This window comes from Humulus lupulus, chromosome X (genome assembly GCF_963169125.1).
Source record: "Humulus lupulus chromosome X, drHumLupu1.1, whole genome shotgun sequence".
Lineage (NCBI taxonomy): Eukaryota > Viridiplantae > Streptophyta > Magnoliopsida > Rosales > Cannabaceae > Humulus > Humulus lupulus.
Genome location: NC_084802.1, coordinates 56,658,905 through 56,677,097, shown reverse-complemented (window position 1 = coordinate 56,677,097; position 18,193 = coordinate 56,658,905). Strand labels below are relative to the sequence as shown.

The following is an 18,193-nucleotide window of genomic DNA, read 5'->3' as shown; positions in this document are numbered from 1 at the left end:
AAAATCGTGAACTAAGTATGATTAGCGGTTTAGGGATTAAACAATTTGGATAAGTTGTAACGTTCCACTAGAACGTTTAATATATATACATTGGGATCCCGAGAATAAAGTTTCAGAGTTTATTACAGAAAATATATACAATAAGCCGTCCTAGGCGGCAAAACAGGGTTCAACCCTAGTTCCACTTTAAACCTCGGCCGTAGCGGACGAGCAGCTGCATATGTACACGTCATAACCTAAGCTCTCCAACTCAAGGATGGTCCAGCCTCCTCTTGCATTTACCTGCACCACGTAGCACCCGTGAGCCGAAGCCCAGCAAGAAAACCCAATAAAGTATGCTATAATGTCAACAACGATCATAGTAACCATTCAAGACTATCAGTCCAAACAAATAGGTGACAATAGCCAAAAGTCACAATACTGAGCATCGCTCCTTCTAGCCATGTGACAATAGGGTCACCAGGGCTTAACTGACAAGTGATCCTTTCATAAGTTTGATTAGGACAGGTGCATGGTGAATGGTCACCAACATAACCTTCCTCCCGACCCTAGAGTCGTGCAATGGACAGCGTCCCTTGACCATGTGACAAACAGTCACCGGGGTCATATACCTTGGCCATAAACATCTGGTCGTAGACCAGGCAAGCGCTTAATAGTTCTTCGACCTTAGGGTCGGTCTGGCATTAATGCCATAGAGCCATTCAATGCATGATTCTCGACTTAAGCTTGATTAGGACAGGTGCAAGGTGATTAGTCATCAACATAACCTTCCTCACGACTCTAGAGTCGAAACTATGGACAACATCCCTTAGCCATGTGACAAACGGTCACCGGGGTCATATACCTTGGCTATAGTCATCTAGTCATAACCAGGCAAGCGCCTATAAGTTCTTCGACCTTAGGGTCGGTCCCGCATTAATGCTATAGAGCTATTCAATGCGTGATCATCGACTTTAGAGTCGGTCCCTGACTAGTCAGTGTCGTTCACGAGTAAGACATGCCACCCATCATATATAACATGTTCAATATCCATAAACAAGGTATTTAGCATGCTCACTAACAGATACCAGTACAATTAGGACCATGCACAACCACAGAGGTTCAAGCTCTGAACAATCTCATACCCAGTATACAAAGCATGTCCTAATCACATGTTTCTCATGCACCGTATGCAATATATCCAACAATCCATCATGCACCTATAACAGCCATGCATGTCACGTTTAATAGTCAACCAACACGCATCAAGAATAGCCATGCATGTCACATATACACAGGGTGCAGTTTTCTTACCTCAAAGCCGAGCTAGAACGATTAAAAGAACGACCCTTGAGAACGATCAACTTTTAGTCCTTTAGCGGTCACCTAGTCATAACCAAATATAAGGTATCATTAATAAAAATGATAACTGAGGGTTCCCAAACCAAATCCCAGCCCCCGAGACCTCAAATACTACCCAACCGGGTACTAGGTCCAACCACGAGGCCTATGGTAAGAATCCCTAAGCTAAAAACCACTTTTTAGCAAATTTGGCCTTATGGGCCGCGGCCCCCAAAAGCTGTGCCGCGGCACGCCCCCCCAAACAGAGAAGCCCCCATCTGCCAGACGCGCGTGGGTCGCGGCACGCAAAATCCGTGTCGCGGCACCGAGCCCAGTTCAGCCTAAAACCAGCACGCTAACTCAGAATTGCCCCTGCGTTTTCCCTTAGAACCAGCCCCTCAAACCTTCATAAAACCTCTTCCTAACATACAATTAAACCCCTAGAAAACACCCATAACCTCCCCTCATCAAAACCCAATCCTATAATCCTTCAAAACCCCTTTGAATCCAAACTTCTCACAAGTATCAAAAACTAAAAACCAAAACTTGAAAACAGAGCAACACCTGAAACCAAAGTCTAAAACTCACCTTGAAACCTGTTTTGAATCCCCTTTAATGGTTGAAACAAGTCTCCTAGCTGCCACCTTTGATTTCCAAGCTTAACTTCTTGATTTGGGCTCTCAAAATTCAAAGAAAAGAGAAGGGAAAATCTTGTACGGGAGAGGAAGGAAGAGAGGATGAGGATGGCTCTGTTTTACTCTGTTTTCCACAGCCCTTTATGTCATATATATCCTTAGGGCCAAAAGACCAAAATACCCCTAAGCCAAATAAACCCCTCTAAAGTCTTCCGAGGGTAAAACCGTCCTTTCTCGCCTAACTCATTAATTATAATTAACGCTTCCCAATTCCCGCTAATCTCAAAATCCTCAAACACCAATAAATCATATCCCATTACCCTTTAATTCCCGGTAATGCTCTAATCATTAAATTCACCCCGAGACTCACCCCGAGCCCCGAACTTAAACCCGTTATGACTAGACCGAACACTTACACCTCATGATCATCTCATGTCGATAGCTCGAGCCAATCCACCTTATAATGTGGCTATACTAATTAATCACAATCACGCACCCAAAATAAACAAGTACGCCCACAATGGCCAAATTACCAAAATGCCCTTGCATTATAAATATGAGCCCATATGCATGCATTCACCATCATATAATAATATAATTCACGTAAACATGCATATAATCATTAAATATCATAATAAATCATTTATGGCCCTCCCGGCCTCCTAATCAAGGTCTTAAACCTTATTAGGAAATTTGGGGCATTACAGAATATAAGGATTCCTCTGGTAGAATTAGGTGTCATTGTGTTAGATGCATAAATAATAGTCTTGAAACTTTACCTATGGTGAAAGCACACGTATTCGATTGGGGTTTTCATCGAGGTTACGAGAAGTGGATATATCATGGTGAAGCGGAAGCAGATTTTGCCAATGTGGTGGACGCCAACGATGATGATGTTGATGAGATGATTCCAATTGTCGAAGACTTCCTTCTACCTACAACTGAAGAAGTTGAAAATAATCCTGCGGCAGGACAATTTTATGACGATCTGTTTGACGAGATAGAGGCTGAGTTATATCCTGGTTGTAATTGGATATCTTCTCTTAACTTTTTAGCAAAATTATTGCATTTGAAAGTTAGAGGCAAGATTCCCAATAAAATCTTTGATGAATTACTGAAATTACTAAAGCTTTCATTTCCGAAGGGAAATAAAATTCCATCAACCTACTACGAGGCTAAAAAAAGATTACAGAAGTTAGGGTTAGGGTACGAGTCAATTCATGTATGTGAACATGATTGTTGTTTGTTTTAAAAAGAGCATTTAACTAAAGAGACTTGTCCAATTTGCGGAAGTAGTAGATGGATTTCTCCTGAAAAAACTGATGGAAAAAAGGTACCACATAAGGTGATGCGTTACTTTCCATCAACTCCTCGATTAAAACGACTGTACAGTTCAAGACTTACAGCGAAGCAAATGTTATGGCACTATACTGGGAAATCAAAAGACGATGGGATAATGAGACACCCAGTGGATGGGTTAGCGTGGAAGGATTTCGATGCCAAACATCCTGATTTTGCTAGTGAACCTCGGAATGTTCGTTTAGGTTTAGCTGCAGATGGTTTCAATCCGTTTGGCAACATGAGTCAAGCATATAGTATGTGGCCTGTGGTGTTGGCTAACTACAATCTTCCACCTTGGATGTGTATGAAAGATAATAATTTCATATTATCCATTCTTATTCCTGGACCAAAATCACCGGGAAAGGACATGGATATATTCTTGAGACCATTGGTGGATGAGTTAAAGGAGTTGTGGGTTAATGGTGTCGATACAAGAGATAGTATAACCAACACTATGTTCAAGTTGCGTGCAGCCTTATTGTGGACAGTAAACGATTTTCCTACTCATAGCTATTTATCTGGATGGAGTGGTCAGGGATACAAAGCTTGTCCGACGTGTAATGAAGACACAACTTCTGTTCGAGTGATCGGTAAGACATCCTACATTGGTCACAGAAGATTCCTTCCAAGTAACCATCGAATGAGAAGAGACACTCAGTTTGACAGACAAATCGAGAGAAGACGTCCACCAAGACGTTTTACTTGTGAGGAAATATTAGAACAAGTAAACAAACTTGTACCACAAGTTCCTGGAAAACACGAGATGTTTGGAGGTGTCAAACGTAGGCGTATTGCAGAAGATCAAAATTGGAGGAAGAAAAGCATATTTTATGAGCTTGATTATTGGTCTTCCAACACTTTAAGACACAACATTGATGTCATGCATGTGGAGAAGAATGTGTGTGATAGTTTGTTAGGCACAATTTTGGATAATGATGAATCCAAGGACACCACTAATGCAAGACATGATTTGAAAAATTTTGGAGTAAGGGAATCATTGTGGATATATGAAGATGACAGCGGAAAGTTAATGAAGCCTCATGCCCCTTATGTTCTCACATCTGATCAAAGAATGCAGTTTTGTAAATTTATTCGAGATGTGAAATTTCCAGATAATTTTTGTTCCAATTTAAAGAAGAAAGTAAATGCTGATTTAACAAATATTAGCAGTTTAAAGTCACATGACAGTCCTGTAATAATGCAACGATTACTATCAGTGGGTGTTCACAAGTTTCTTTCAAAGAGTATATCGACTACCATTTCTGAGTTATGTAACTTTTTCAGGCAAATTTGTGCAAGAACTATAAAGGTTAGCGATATGGAGGAAGCACAAAAAGATCTTATTATAATATTATGTAAAATGGAACTCATATTTCCTCCAGCCTTTTTTGATATAATGGTGCATTTGATTTTACATTTGCCTGAAGAAGCAATTCTGGGTGGACCGGTATTTATGCGTTGGATGTATCCTTTTGAAAGATACATGAAAAAATTAAAGAATTACGTTGGAAATAAAGCTCGTCCTAAAGGGTCGATAGCCGAGGGTTATGTTGCAGATGAGGCTTTGACATTTTGTTCGATGTATTTCAAAGGTGTTGAAACAAGATTTAATCGTCTTGATCGCAATGAAGATGAGGTGACACCAAGAAATCTTTTTGTATTTCAATCGCAATGTCGACCTATAACAAAAGAAACTCTAAAGTCTCTTGATCGCGCGACTCATGAACAAGCAGAGTGGTACATATACAACAATTCACCTGAAATTCAGAAATATTTGGAGTAAGTTTCTTCCCAAAAGTTGATTTTATTTCATTGAAAATGCTTTCAACTGATTCAAAATTTTTGTTTTTATTTATAGTGAACACTTAGAAGAAATCAAACACAAATATCAGGATGGAGATCATAACATTTTACATAAGAAATATTTTCAGCGATGGTTTCACAAGATGGTGAAAAAAAAAAACCTACCCTATATTCTTTCATCCTTTTAAGTATTGTTTTCAATTCTATAATAATTTTATTTATTCTTTTAGATATACGACTTACAAAAGCTTGGATCGTTAGATAATGGTGACGAGTTGCTAGCTTTAGCATCTGGATCAGATCATTTAGGAGCTTATTACGAAGGTTGTATAGTGAATGGTGTTCGATTTATGTCAACCAAACGAGATTTAAAGAGGAGCACTCAAAACAGTGGAGCATTTGTTGCTGGAACAGAAGATTTTAACTATTATGGAATACTTGAAGAAGTATTAAAGTTAACATTTACTGGCTCATATTCTGTGACATTGTTCAAGTGTAAGTGGTTTAATACAGATCCAAGAAGGAAAAAAATAATTATAGAGAATAATATTACTAGTATAAACACTAGCGGGGAATGGTACAGGATGACCCATATATACTTGCAAATCAAGCGAAGCAAGTATTTTATCTCGATGATTTACTTAGAGGAAATCAGTGGAAAGTTGTTGAGGGTGTAAACCATCGACAAATTTGGGACGTCGAGAACTGTGAAGCTAATTCAGACGTTGATGTGGTACATGATATTAGCTCATCAAATTTTGTGTTGACTGTGGATCTCGGCGAGTTGGTTATGCTACCTACTCAAAATTCGATTGACATTAGTACAGTACAAAATTTAAATGTTAGTCAAGAGGATCACGAGTTAGGCGATGAAGAAGCAAATGAAGAATTAGATGAAGAAGATGATTTATTAAATGATTTTTGTGAAGATGATGTTAATCTTAATTTAGTTAATGATGAAAGTGACAGTGATTATTAGTTTTATGTAATGATTACCTTTGTAACAAACACAAAAATTTGAATTTGATTTGTATTTTCCAATTTATGTTGATATTGATTTTGTTTAATGTTATTTCATTACTTAATTAAATTTGATGGTATTAAATCTTAAATTTGATTTCTATTCTTATTATTAAATGTTAAATATTTATGAATACAAGAGAAATGTCAGTTGATATAGTATCACATCACGGTGGAGATGGTGGTGGTCAAGACCCCACAGATCCTAGCAGGATACCCTCAACTTGCGAGTCAGGTTAATATCTAAATTTTAGTTATGTGATATATTTTAATCGTAAGCTGTTTAAATGTTTAAGATTTACTAATATTTTTATTTTTATGTATTAAACAAATTAATAGATCGTTCTGCAAGAAGGAGGGGACGTGGCCCTGCCAGTAATATTAATATTGAAAAACGAAGGCGGGATGCTGGCAAACCACTTGAATTGCAACTTGATCCGGCGACAGACAAAGTGGTTGGTACTGAGCACCATGCTTTTGTTCACCAATTGAGTACTGAAGTTACATTACTATTGCCGGGACATTATTTAGATTTTAAAGATGTTCCTCAGCAATATAAAGACCAGGTTGTTCAAAAAAAAATATCTAATTTTTTATATTATACATTTTAGTCTATAAAAATTTAAACTAACAAATTTTTTTTTTAGTATTACTATAATATCGATGGGCATCCAGAATCTGAAAGAGTTATGGGAACTCTGTATACGGAGATGCGCAAAAGATATTCAGAGAGAAAGAATATTAGGCATTCTCATTTCCAAAAATATTATTCTGGAAATCCGAATGATTTGGATAGTGCTCTCAATGCTATTCCTGACTTGTGCTCGAAGGAGAGCTGGAAAGAAATCATCGATTTGTTTCTGAGCCCAAAGTTTATAGCGCGATCCACGCAGAACAAGAAAAATAGAAAGGAAATGAAGTATTTGTCGACGCAAGGCTCTAAATCAATGGCAGCGATTCGTAACGAATATGTAAGTAAAATACTTAACTTTATTTGATATTATTATATTATTAATTAAACTAACACTATTATTTTGTAGGATGAACTTGATGAGCATGCTATTGATGCTTGGAGAGATACTCATATTAAAAAATCTACGAAGACTTGGGTTAGCGAAACTTGCAAACAACTACATGTAAGTTAAAGTTTTTTCTTTCTTTATTGATCTTAATTTATAGTAATATTGATTTTTTAACATTTTCTTTTGGCAGGAACAAATGACCCAAGAGATGGAGAGGCAAAATATTCAAAGTAGTCAGTCAGGTTCGGAATCTGCTTCTAGTGAAGGTTCTACTGCTAAATCAATACAGTATCAGGTTATGGATAAAATCCTTGGCTCGAGGTCTGATTATCAAATAGGAGTGGGATACAGGCCTAGAGGCAAAGGGAAGAAATCAGCATCTAGCTCCACAAGTCAAAGTTCAAGCCAAACTCAGTCACAAGTTCCTACTAATGTGACTCCAGAGATGATGAGAGTTTTGGCTGAGAAGTGGGTTAAGATGCGTGATAAAGTCAAGTCAGGAAATTTTCAGACTGATTCTTCCCTCCATGACCCACGCTATGAAAGTTTATTGCAACAGTTCTTACCTTCTCAACAACAAGGTAGTACATCTAATCAAAGCCCGGGGACGTCGTCGATGCCACAACAACCACAACAAAATTCTCCAAACATATCTGGTGGTTCATCTCAGTCGCCACTTTTTAATTATATGTTTGGACTTTCTTCCCAGTTTCCTCAGACACAACCTATGGGAAGTCAGTTTGGAGGATTACCGCAGCAGCAGCAACAACAACCTATGTATGGTCAATTTGGGTCGTTCATGCAGCAGCAGCCGGTATATCCTCATTATGGAGGATCGACACAGCAACATGTTTATAATCAGCAGTACTACACTTCTCCGAATCAACAACAGCAGCAGTCTCCTTTGATTCGCCCACAGCCTCGGCCATATTATCCTTCGCCGCCAGTACCACAGTCTCATGAAGGTTTGGGTCGAAGCACGAATATTGAAGAATTTTTAAGTGAATCTTTTGATGAAGACAATAATAATTAGTTTAGGTTTTATTATTTATTATTAAATTTAAGTGTATATTTTTTTATTTTGAAAGAACAATTTTAGTATTTTAAAGTTGTATTTTTAATTTGGATATTAATTTAAATAATATTGATTTTATTTCTAAATTTTATTAATGTTTTTTTAATTATAAATTTAGTTATTTAATATTAATTATATATAATTTATAAAAATTAATTATTTTTTTAAAATATATTTTACCATTACCGGCGAATTATTACCGGCGGAGCCCGCCGGTAATTATCCACTGGTAATAATATTATTACCGGCGGGAGGCTAGTTCCGCCGGCAATAATGGCCTTTATCGACCGGTTTTTACCGGCGGATATTTGCCGGCGGAGACCGCCGAGAAAAGTATTACCGGCGGCTTTCCCCACTATTGCCAGCAGTTTTCTCCGCCGGTAATGACTGTTTTTCCTATAGTGAAAATGGTAATTTTAAATATCACTATATGCGACCCAACATATTAGGCCCACTCCACCATATAGATGGTGCACTATACCCTACTTATGAAAAAGCATTCTACAACATGCAGTCTTCCTGTTAGGTGCATGGGGTATAGTACAAGTACCTTGGTACTATGACTCGTTTATCGAAATTTAAGAATGACAATTTCTGATACTTCACGCTAATTCTACAATATATCATGGGAATATGCATGTCGTATTTTTGTAAGTAGGTTTCACTATTCCCAACTACGTGTTAGCTCCATATAGCCATGCATAATATCTACCAACTTATGAGATAGAAAGATTTGAGTTTGTTTATATATTTTTCATTGTTAAGAAATTAGTCGTGAGGGAAATTGTCACATTACTAACATTACTTTGACCAAAGTAAATAAACTTGATCATGTGATGGTGTCACGTGAAATTTAAGAATGAGTAACAACATCAGCGTCTTTATAAGTCCCCTGAATACCATTTTATATGGCCATAAACTATACCACTCTTACATAGTCGGAAGAGAGCACTCATCTTTCTTTGTTGTTTGCTAGGACCATCAAGATGGCAACCTCTAATGGAAGTGGGTATGGCCAACCATCCGAAGTTGATAACATATTAATTAAATTATTTGAACCGAAGGGATAAGCACGCCAGCTTCTGTGGTATGTGAAGGAGACCGAAAGAAAGGTTAAAGAACTTATGAAAATTGTTGATGATGCAAGGAAACATCTCGACATGGTTGGTTCGATAGAAGTAGGCGAAGATCATGGTCCTCATGCGCTAGTTCTTCATGGCATTAGTTGTGGAACTTGCAAATATATGGCTGCTGAATTGGAGAAGGCAGAGTGCAGCATGATGGAGACTAGGAAATTAATTGAAGATTTTAAGAAAAAGGAAAAGAGTGGAGTGAGACATATTGAAGATTTCAAAGACATGGTGATAGAGTTTCTTATTAGTTTTGGGGCGTTAGAGGAAACTGTGCTTGCCACTAGTAACACAGTTCACTCTTCTAAGAAATTTTTCACCACTTTAGTCTACTAAAATGCAGTGTAGCATGATATTTGGTGACATTTGAAAGTCATTAACAAAAAATATAATGTCTTCTGAATAAGTGGTTTTCAAGTGTTCAAATAGTTGATTGTTTATTCGATTCATTTTTAAATTGAATTTTAATACAATTTCGGCAAATGTAGTTTATATTAAATTTACCCTTCTTGTTTGGTTATTCATCTTTAGGATTGAACGATTTTATTGGTAACGTGAACTAAACTTACAATAAAATAAACTCATGACACAAGCATGGGTCCTCGACAAACATAAACCCTACTTTGGCTAGAGTTTAATGAATCCTTTTGTTTACACTTGACATGAAATTGTACATAATTTATGATAAAGACATAAGTTAAATTACCCATACGTGATAGAAAGAAGTAGGGAAAAAATAATTTAATATTCAATAAAGTGATCATTATTTGGCGGTAGATAACTCACCAATATAAATTGGCTTGTATTGTTCATCTTCTTACACAATAATTTAATATTAAGTGTGTAGCTCTTAACCTCTAGTTCATTAACCATTATTCCAGTCAAGATTTCCTCCAAAGAATTCACTACACTGAATAGCGCCCGCACATTCACCCTGAACAGTCCGAGCCGTTCCGGTGCCGGACGTTGAGCCACTCTAGGATCCGTTCATAGCCGTCGTCTGCGATCAACTTCTACAGCTGGATGTACCAACTGTGTGGTGCATGAGTCTCTCTACGCTAGGGAGAGGCGTCTTCATCTTCATGCTGCTAGGAAATCATTAGAGGCAAATCGTTTATGCCTACATCTCACCACCGTGTTGTATCGTCTACTCCAGGGCAACAAGAAGCAATCAATCTTCTGAGGGAGGTTGGCGATCTAACTGAGACTGCTGCAAACATCCATGACATGGATGATGATGGCCCAGACGTCATTCACATTGACTGAGCAATGTGTGATGAGGCTTTCCCTACCTGATATATATATTTTAGATGGTTGTCGTATTTAGATGATTTGAACAGTTGAAGATGGTGTTTTTTTTGTATATCCACGATTATATTCAATGAATCTCTTGTTTTATTTTGTGTTATAGAACCTCAGTGTCTTAGATTTGGTCTATTTTCTATGTTATGAACCTTATGGCTACATATGATAAATATGGTGGGGAACTATTTTGAATGCCTATGTGTTAATCCTTTTGTGTTTAGTGAAGTTGAATTTTTAGTTTAAATTGGTTTGTTATGGTATTCTTAAAGACTAGAAAACGTCGAATACAATGAAAATCCAAAATGCATTAGACATAACAGAGGTTTTTAATAATCATGACTCAAGAAACATATTTTACAAAGTAAAACAAAATTACATTAGAACAGGCAAATAACACACCCTTAGTAAGAAAGGAGTTTCTACGCATAATACCTTCCATTAAGAAAACTACATAATAGATGGTAACATATTTCTCTTATGTAGATTTTCCAGAGATGTCTTCCATGCCAGGACCATGATCATCACCAACATCGTCATTTGTTGCATCCCCTCGTTAGCAACGGTAGACAATTCACCCTTGTGAAGTGGGACAGCTTGCATGGTCTCTTCTGACTCGCTGTCATCAATATCTATTTTGTTGTTGCTCTGGAAAGTATGAGTGTCAACGATACAATAACAAGGAATAAATGAGTTATAAGGTCTATCTCTTTAGATGTTGACCAAAGTGATAGCTTGGATGGTGAAGTTATAAGGAACTAAGATATTGTCATTACTCTTCTTGAATTCCTCGTATGTAGCTTTCCAATCATAATAAACACCATATTCATCTCCCTTGAATAACACGTAGAACAAATTGACTAATTCCATCTTCAAATTAATGAAAGTTTGTCAAATAACCAAGATTGCCTCAAAAAGCTTATTTATAGGACTTTCTTAGTTTTTTAGAATCATACAAGAACCAGTGAATGCGCATATCCTCACAAGTTAAACAATCATATTATAACTCAACGAGATTTTATCATTTTTTGAGGCACCATTTAATGAGCCGATTCTGATTAGGGTTTTTTGAATTATTTTACACTATATTTTTTATTCACTAGTCATAGTCCGATTAGGTTAAGAACCAGTAAACCTTTTTACAAAGTACTAAATATAGATCCTTAAAAAATGATTCGTTGAAATGACATTACAATCCCTAGGGAAGCTAGAATGAGTGAGCAGACACATAGCACAATTTTAAATGGTATTCTATCTGTTGTATACTTCCAATATCGTTGCCTTTAAATATAAATGTTTCATGGTATGTTTTTTTTTATTGTGTCATACCTGGTATCATTTATGAAATTTTAGGCTTACGGATGCAATATTAAAGACACATAATTTACTACTAAACCTACCTTCTGTTCAATAACATTTTATTTGAACTAGTATAAATGAACAACATATGTTCAGTGCTAGGTCTCACATTCAAGAGTCACTCCCATCTAAATCTTGAAATGTGGCATGAGAATAACATAATCCAGGGGCATTCGTAATTGGCAAGGGATTTTAGTGTAGTGGCCAACTTTTTAATGGTAAGTAGCACGAAAACCATAAAGATTTTTTCAACAAATTCTCAATCAAAACCCAATAAAGTTTGTTCAATTTTTTTTAATCATGTTGATGAAAATAGGAGCTTTTTTGAAGCTACTCATTTAGAGAAAACTATCGACAAGTATTGGACTCTACAAGAAAAAAAAAAAAAGATCTATTATGTAACGACCCAAAATTACTAATAAGGCTTAAGGGCATTAATTAGCGTGCCAAGAGGGCATAATTGATTTATGTGTGATTAAATGCATGATTTTTTGTGGCATGCATGATTATATGATTATATGGATACGTGAAATGCATGTTTATGAGAATTAAATATGTATGTGGGCTTTGTTTAGCTTATAAGGACATATTTGTAATTTTGGCTCGTTGATGGCATAAATGTGATTATATGTGATAAATTATTGAGATCACATTATTATGTAGATATAGTTGCAGTATATGGCTCAAGACGGTCCTAGTGAGCGGTTTGGCAAAATAGTCACGACAATGATTAATACCCAGCTCGAGGGAGCCTGGGGGTATTTTTGGGAGTTTAGAGAATATATCAGAGATTATTAGACATTGGATAAATAATTGATAATTAATTGGATGACGGGATTAATTGGTAAATATTAGGAACATTTGAGCAATTAGCGGGAGTTAGGGAGAATGACCACTTTACCCTTAGAACAATTATAGGATTTAGGATTATATGGAGGGGCATAATGGTCTTTTAGTAGGTTGTTTATACTTAGGAATTTATTTGGGAAGGTGGCAAAAACTTCATACTTTCTCTTCTTTCTCTCCCACGTACCCCTCTCTCTCTCACTTACTCTCAATTTTCTTAAAGCTAAGGGAAAAGAAGAAAGGGCAGAAGTTAGGCTTTGAGATGGGTTCTCTAAATTTTTGTGTTGGTTCAAGCTGAGGAAAAATTTATAGAAAATTTGAGGAGAAGGCCTTGAAGAATTGAGGCCACAACCTAGGAAATTCAGCTAGGAAATTGGAGAATTGAGCTGTGAATTGAGGTAAGACTATAAAACTTTATCTTTAAGTTTCTGCTTGGATTTAGTTGGAATTATGGGTGATTTAGTCTTGAATTCGTAGTTATTTGGATTGAGGTTGATGAGGTTTGTTTGGTAAAAATTATGGGTTAAAGCTTTGTAATTCTTGGTTGGGAAGAAGGAGAGAAAACCAAGATTTTCTAGGTTCGAAGGGGGCACGCCGCGACCCAGCCTGGGGCACCGCGACGCGTGTGGCCATTTTGGCCTAGGCATGGCCTCTGACTTGGGGGCGCGCCGCGACCCACTAGGCCAAGTTGCGGCCCACCTCCCCCTTTGGCTTGGGTATTTTGCTCTCTGACTTGGGGCAAGTCGCGACCCGCTTGAGGATTTTAGCCCTAGAATTGTTTTTAGAATTGGTAAGGCTCGGGGGTTCGAACCTAGGTGTTCGGGACAATTTCTACTACCTAATTTAGTAGGAATTGAGGTCCCAGAGGCTAGTTTCTCTCTCCTAGGTATTTTATCTTGATTGGAAGTTGCTGGATACTCATTGGCCCTTGTGACTAGGTTTATCGCTAAGGCTCGGGGCTAAGGATCGTGCTTGAAATCATTTTGTTCGCTCCATTTAGACTTAAAGGTAAGAAAAATGCAACCTTTGTGTGGCTGTGTTGGGACTGAGATTCCCTATGATTAAATACAAATGTTGTATGATTATTATATGCCATGAGAGCATGAAATAAATGACCTAAGAGTGTCGGGGCTGATATTTGCGCACAGGACACGGCTCGGCTACTGAGAGCTGGGGTTAGCTAGATATTCATTGAGCTCGGCCTAAGCGAGCCGGAGTCAGTAGGTTAAGTAGAGGGTGCGGCCTAAGGGTGTAGACCCTGAGTATTGTATGATGAATATGATAAACTGGTGAGTATTGATATGTTTACCATTGCTAATCAGATGCTTATAGCTTGTTAAACACTGAGTTGAATGGCATGCTGAATAGTTGGTTAACTATTTTATAGATCATTTGATTGCCATCATTGTTTATGCTATGCTATATGGTTTTCTTGCTGGGCCTCGGCTCATAGGTGCTACGTGATGCAAGTAAAGGCAAGGGTAAGATGGATCAATCATAAGTCAGAGAGCTCTGAGGGCGAGGTGTACATTGTCAGCTGCTCGTCTGCCACGACCGAGGGATTGTACAGGGACAAAAAACCTAAAATGTATATTTTTCCATTAGAATGACCTTTGCTTGTATTTGACTTTTGAAAGTTTGTAAAATTGTCCTTTTACCCTGTTTTTGGGAACCCATGTACTTAACATTTATCTTAATGAAAAATTATCCGTTTATGACCAAAAAAATTTAACCCTAATTTGATTATTTCTTTGGGATCCCATTTTTATTTAAATGACTTGATTAATAAGTCTTGCAGTATTTTAAACACACAGTATAACGGTCTTGGTTATCCATGGTGTTACATATTAGCTCAAGTTGCCAAGGTACGTTTTTTATGATATGAAATTTTTTCATGTTATGAACCTTACTATGTCTAACTTGCACGTTAAGCTATGAATTCTGCATACTCAGTGTTACATACCCATGACTTACTAGTGCATGTTCCATGCATATTACTCACACAATGCTTAATTGATTTGGTCGGCCAATATTCTCTAAAATATATATAACCAATAAAGAGTTAACACATCTAACTTCACTAAGAATAACTTCTTAAATTATTTATTATATAAAATATGTTTAGTGCGCAACATTAAATAAATAGTAAAATTGTTTTATTTAATATTTTGTAAAATAAATTACTCTTCCCATACAACACATTAATCGGAGATATTCATTTTTACACACAAAAAAAAATTATACTCCCCATCCTAGACCTGTTAACTTTGCGAATACTATGTCAAAAAAATAATAATGAAACATAATCATTGAAAACACTCAGGGATTCATATGTATTTTATATACGGGATAGTCCAACAGAAAATGGTTTTACCAAAAAAATTAGTTCACATTTTTTAGCTTCTTAAGACAACTTAAAATCCATGTTTCGGCCTATAGTACAACTCAAAAATTAAGAAAGGGCCCACAAAAAAAATAAAAAAGGCCCAAAAAGAAATATCTAAGAATGATAAATGTTTCGACTTCAACATTTTACCATCCACTTTAATAAATAAAATAGTTGACAAATGGTAGTCGTATACACGGTGTCCCATCCAGAGTGGGTAACAATGATAAAATAACGGCAAATCACTAAAACTATTAAAGAAATTGAAACTAGTGATATTATTGGGAAGTATCTAGATTCAGTTGACAAGTGAGAGACAGTATACGAGATATATGATAAGTGGATGGGTTTTGGCAAAATGTATGATGACATTAAGAGAAGAGATGGGAATATGTCAATGAGATGGCATGTTTTTTCAAGGGAAGGATTTAGACGAGAGCAATATATTAATATGCTCAATCGTAAGAAGCGACCAAAACCAATTACAAGAACTAGTTCCCAGGCAGCTCTCCGAGTGGTTAATATGAAAGGAAATAACCTCTGGTTGGCGAAGGAGTTTAGCCACACGCATAATCATAAGATGGTATCTGTAGCAAAATTACAGTTCCTAAGATCAAATCGTGAGGTGTCTGATGGTTTTCTTGCACAAGTTCGTTCTATGAACTCAATTGGTATAAAGACTTCCAAAAAAATGTCACACCTTGCCATGCAATCCGGAGGTCACAAGAGAACACCAAGTCAAATCAGAGATGTGTACAACAGGGTTGCAATTGCGGCTCGAGAAGAAAAACTGGAAACAGATGCTGAAGGTGCATTAGGTTTCCTCGATTGTCTATCTGCACGAGATCCCAATTTTTATGTGTACCACCAAGCAGAAACAGAAAATAGGCTTGCCAAGGTTTTCTGGGCTAATGGAATATTAAGAAGAAACTACATGGCTTTCGGGGATGTCATAGCTTTTGACACAACTTACATAACAAACACATACAGCAAGCCCCTTGCTATCTTAATTGGTGTGAATCACCACTTCTCCACTTGCATTTTTGGATTTTCCCTACTAGTCGATGAGGAAAACCCTTTTTAAATACGATGTTGCCAATATTCCTACAAAGTCACAATCAAAAGAGACCATTAGTTGTAGTCACATACGAGGAAAATGACATGCATGAGGCAATAAAAGAGGTTATGCCAGAATTAACACATCGTTTATGTGCTTGGCATCTTAGCACAAATGCATCTAGAAATGGCAAGGTTCCAGAGTTTACAAAATGTTTTGTTGATTTAATGTACACTTACTATACTAAGTTGTGACACATAGAGAATGAAAATGACTACCTCAACAAGCACACACTCCCCCTAATCCCACCACAATCGGATGCACCGTGGACCTACTACGATCAGTGTGCGAAATTCTACACGGGAGCTATGTATAACAAAGTGGTCGAAGATATCAAAAAGGAAAATGGATATTTCATTAGTAGCCACGAAGACCACCTCAAATGCACTATCTTTGGCATGGGAAATTTTTGTGGCGGTCAGACAAGATACAAGGTCACTTGTACCCTAGGAACGAACCATTTTTCATGCAGTTGCTTATTCTATGAGACTAACGACTACCCTTGCAGACACATATGGGAAATGATGAAGTCTTGTTGTGTGAGAATAATTCCAAATTCACTCTTCCAGAAATGGTGGAGTATTGATGCAAAATCCCAAGCAGAGAATAGAGACACAATTCAACCAACAGAAGAACACCCAGTGCAGTGTAAAATGTCAAGATTTGGCGCACTCAATTCAGATGCGACAATGATGAACTTTTATGACTCAAAGCCACCCATCTACTTTCAAACTGCAATGGAATAAGTTGCTCAACTCACAACCATTTTCAAGGAAGGTTTCGAGATCCAAGGAGACGCAAATACCGCACATGGAACACGTACCTATCGAGACATTTCAAACATAATACAAGACCCTTTTCGGATGAGAACAAAAGGTCAAGGTAACAGGATCACGTAGGGATGCCGGACATAGTGTTCCATCTGATGGAAAAGGCTACAGACAAAGGGCATGTGGACTATGCAATGATGTAGGCCATAACAGCCGCACATGCCCCAATAAGGGTGCAGGAATGGGTTGGGGAAAAGGGGCAGCTATCGACAACCAAGGAGTAGAACGATACACAAAATCAGGGAATGAATTCATGGGACTTGACAATGAAGTGCATTATTCAATGCAAGAATCGTTTGGGAATGATTACGATTATCGAATGTAGTTGGACAATGTATCTCTAACATATTATCATCTACAAACAACTATATGCTATCAATCATCTAAATATTGTGTTATGTGACCGATTAGAGACTATATGTGACCAAGTTATTATGATGAGTATGTGTAGTTGAATTTCTTTTGAATTATTAATGACATTAAAGGATGTATGGTTTAATTTCAAGTAATTATTTGTATAATCGTTAAATCTTTTAATATTTTTTAATTAATGTGTCCAATTAATAAAAAAATATTATTTCAGGTCAATATGGAACCTTTACTCCCGACCAGATCACACATCAAAGATGCTGAGACAATCCAATTGCAGCAATTGGGTTATAACGAGGACTTCTTCCTCCTAAGTGGTCTTCCTCCAAATACAAACCATCATGAAAGGCATATCTACAATAGGTGGTACTTCGACAATTCAGCCACAACCTACGCAACTATCTTAAAATCAAGACCATGCCAAGCAATGGTAACATATAGAGATGGAATATGTAGGATAGATAACTACGAAGACGACAAGGTAAATTATTAATATTTTCTTAATATTACAATAAATAATTTAAATATAAATACAATCACAATTCCTAACAAGTGATTTCTCAAAGCAGGGTCAAAAAAAATTTGACCCATCAGACCAATTTAAATCATGTTGCTGGTCCAAAATGTTGGGAAATAGA

At 36.9% G+C, this 18,193-nt stretch overlaps 2 protein-coding genes across 2 annotated transcripts; both read left to right on the top strand.

Moving 5' to 3' along the window:
- Positions 1–6,263: 6,263 nt before the first annotated feature.
- Positions 6,264–8,174, top strand: LOC133805847 (uncharacterized). Its single transcript, XM_062243998.1, has 5 exons — positions 6,264–6,354; positions 6,459–6,685; positions 6,767–7,090; positions 7,160–7,255; positions 7,332–8,174. The coding sequence occupies exons 1-5, from the start codon at positions 6,264–6,266 to the stop codon at positions 8,172–8,174; spliced, it is 1,581 nt and encodes a 526-aa protein (XP_062099982.1).
- A 7,423-nt stretch (positions 8,175–15,597) lies between these two features.
- LOC133805846 (protein FAR1-RELATED SEQUENCE 5-like) lies at positions 15,598–16,323 on the top strand. Its single transcript, XM_062243997.1, has one exon. It carries the CDS (start codon positions 15,598–15,600, stop codon positions 16,321–16,323), a length of 726 nt encoding a protein of 241 aa, XP_062099981.1.
- The last annotated feature ends 1,870 nt before the right edge of the window (positions 16,324–18,193 follow it).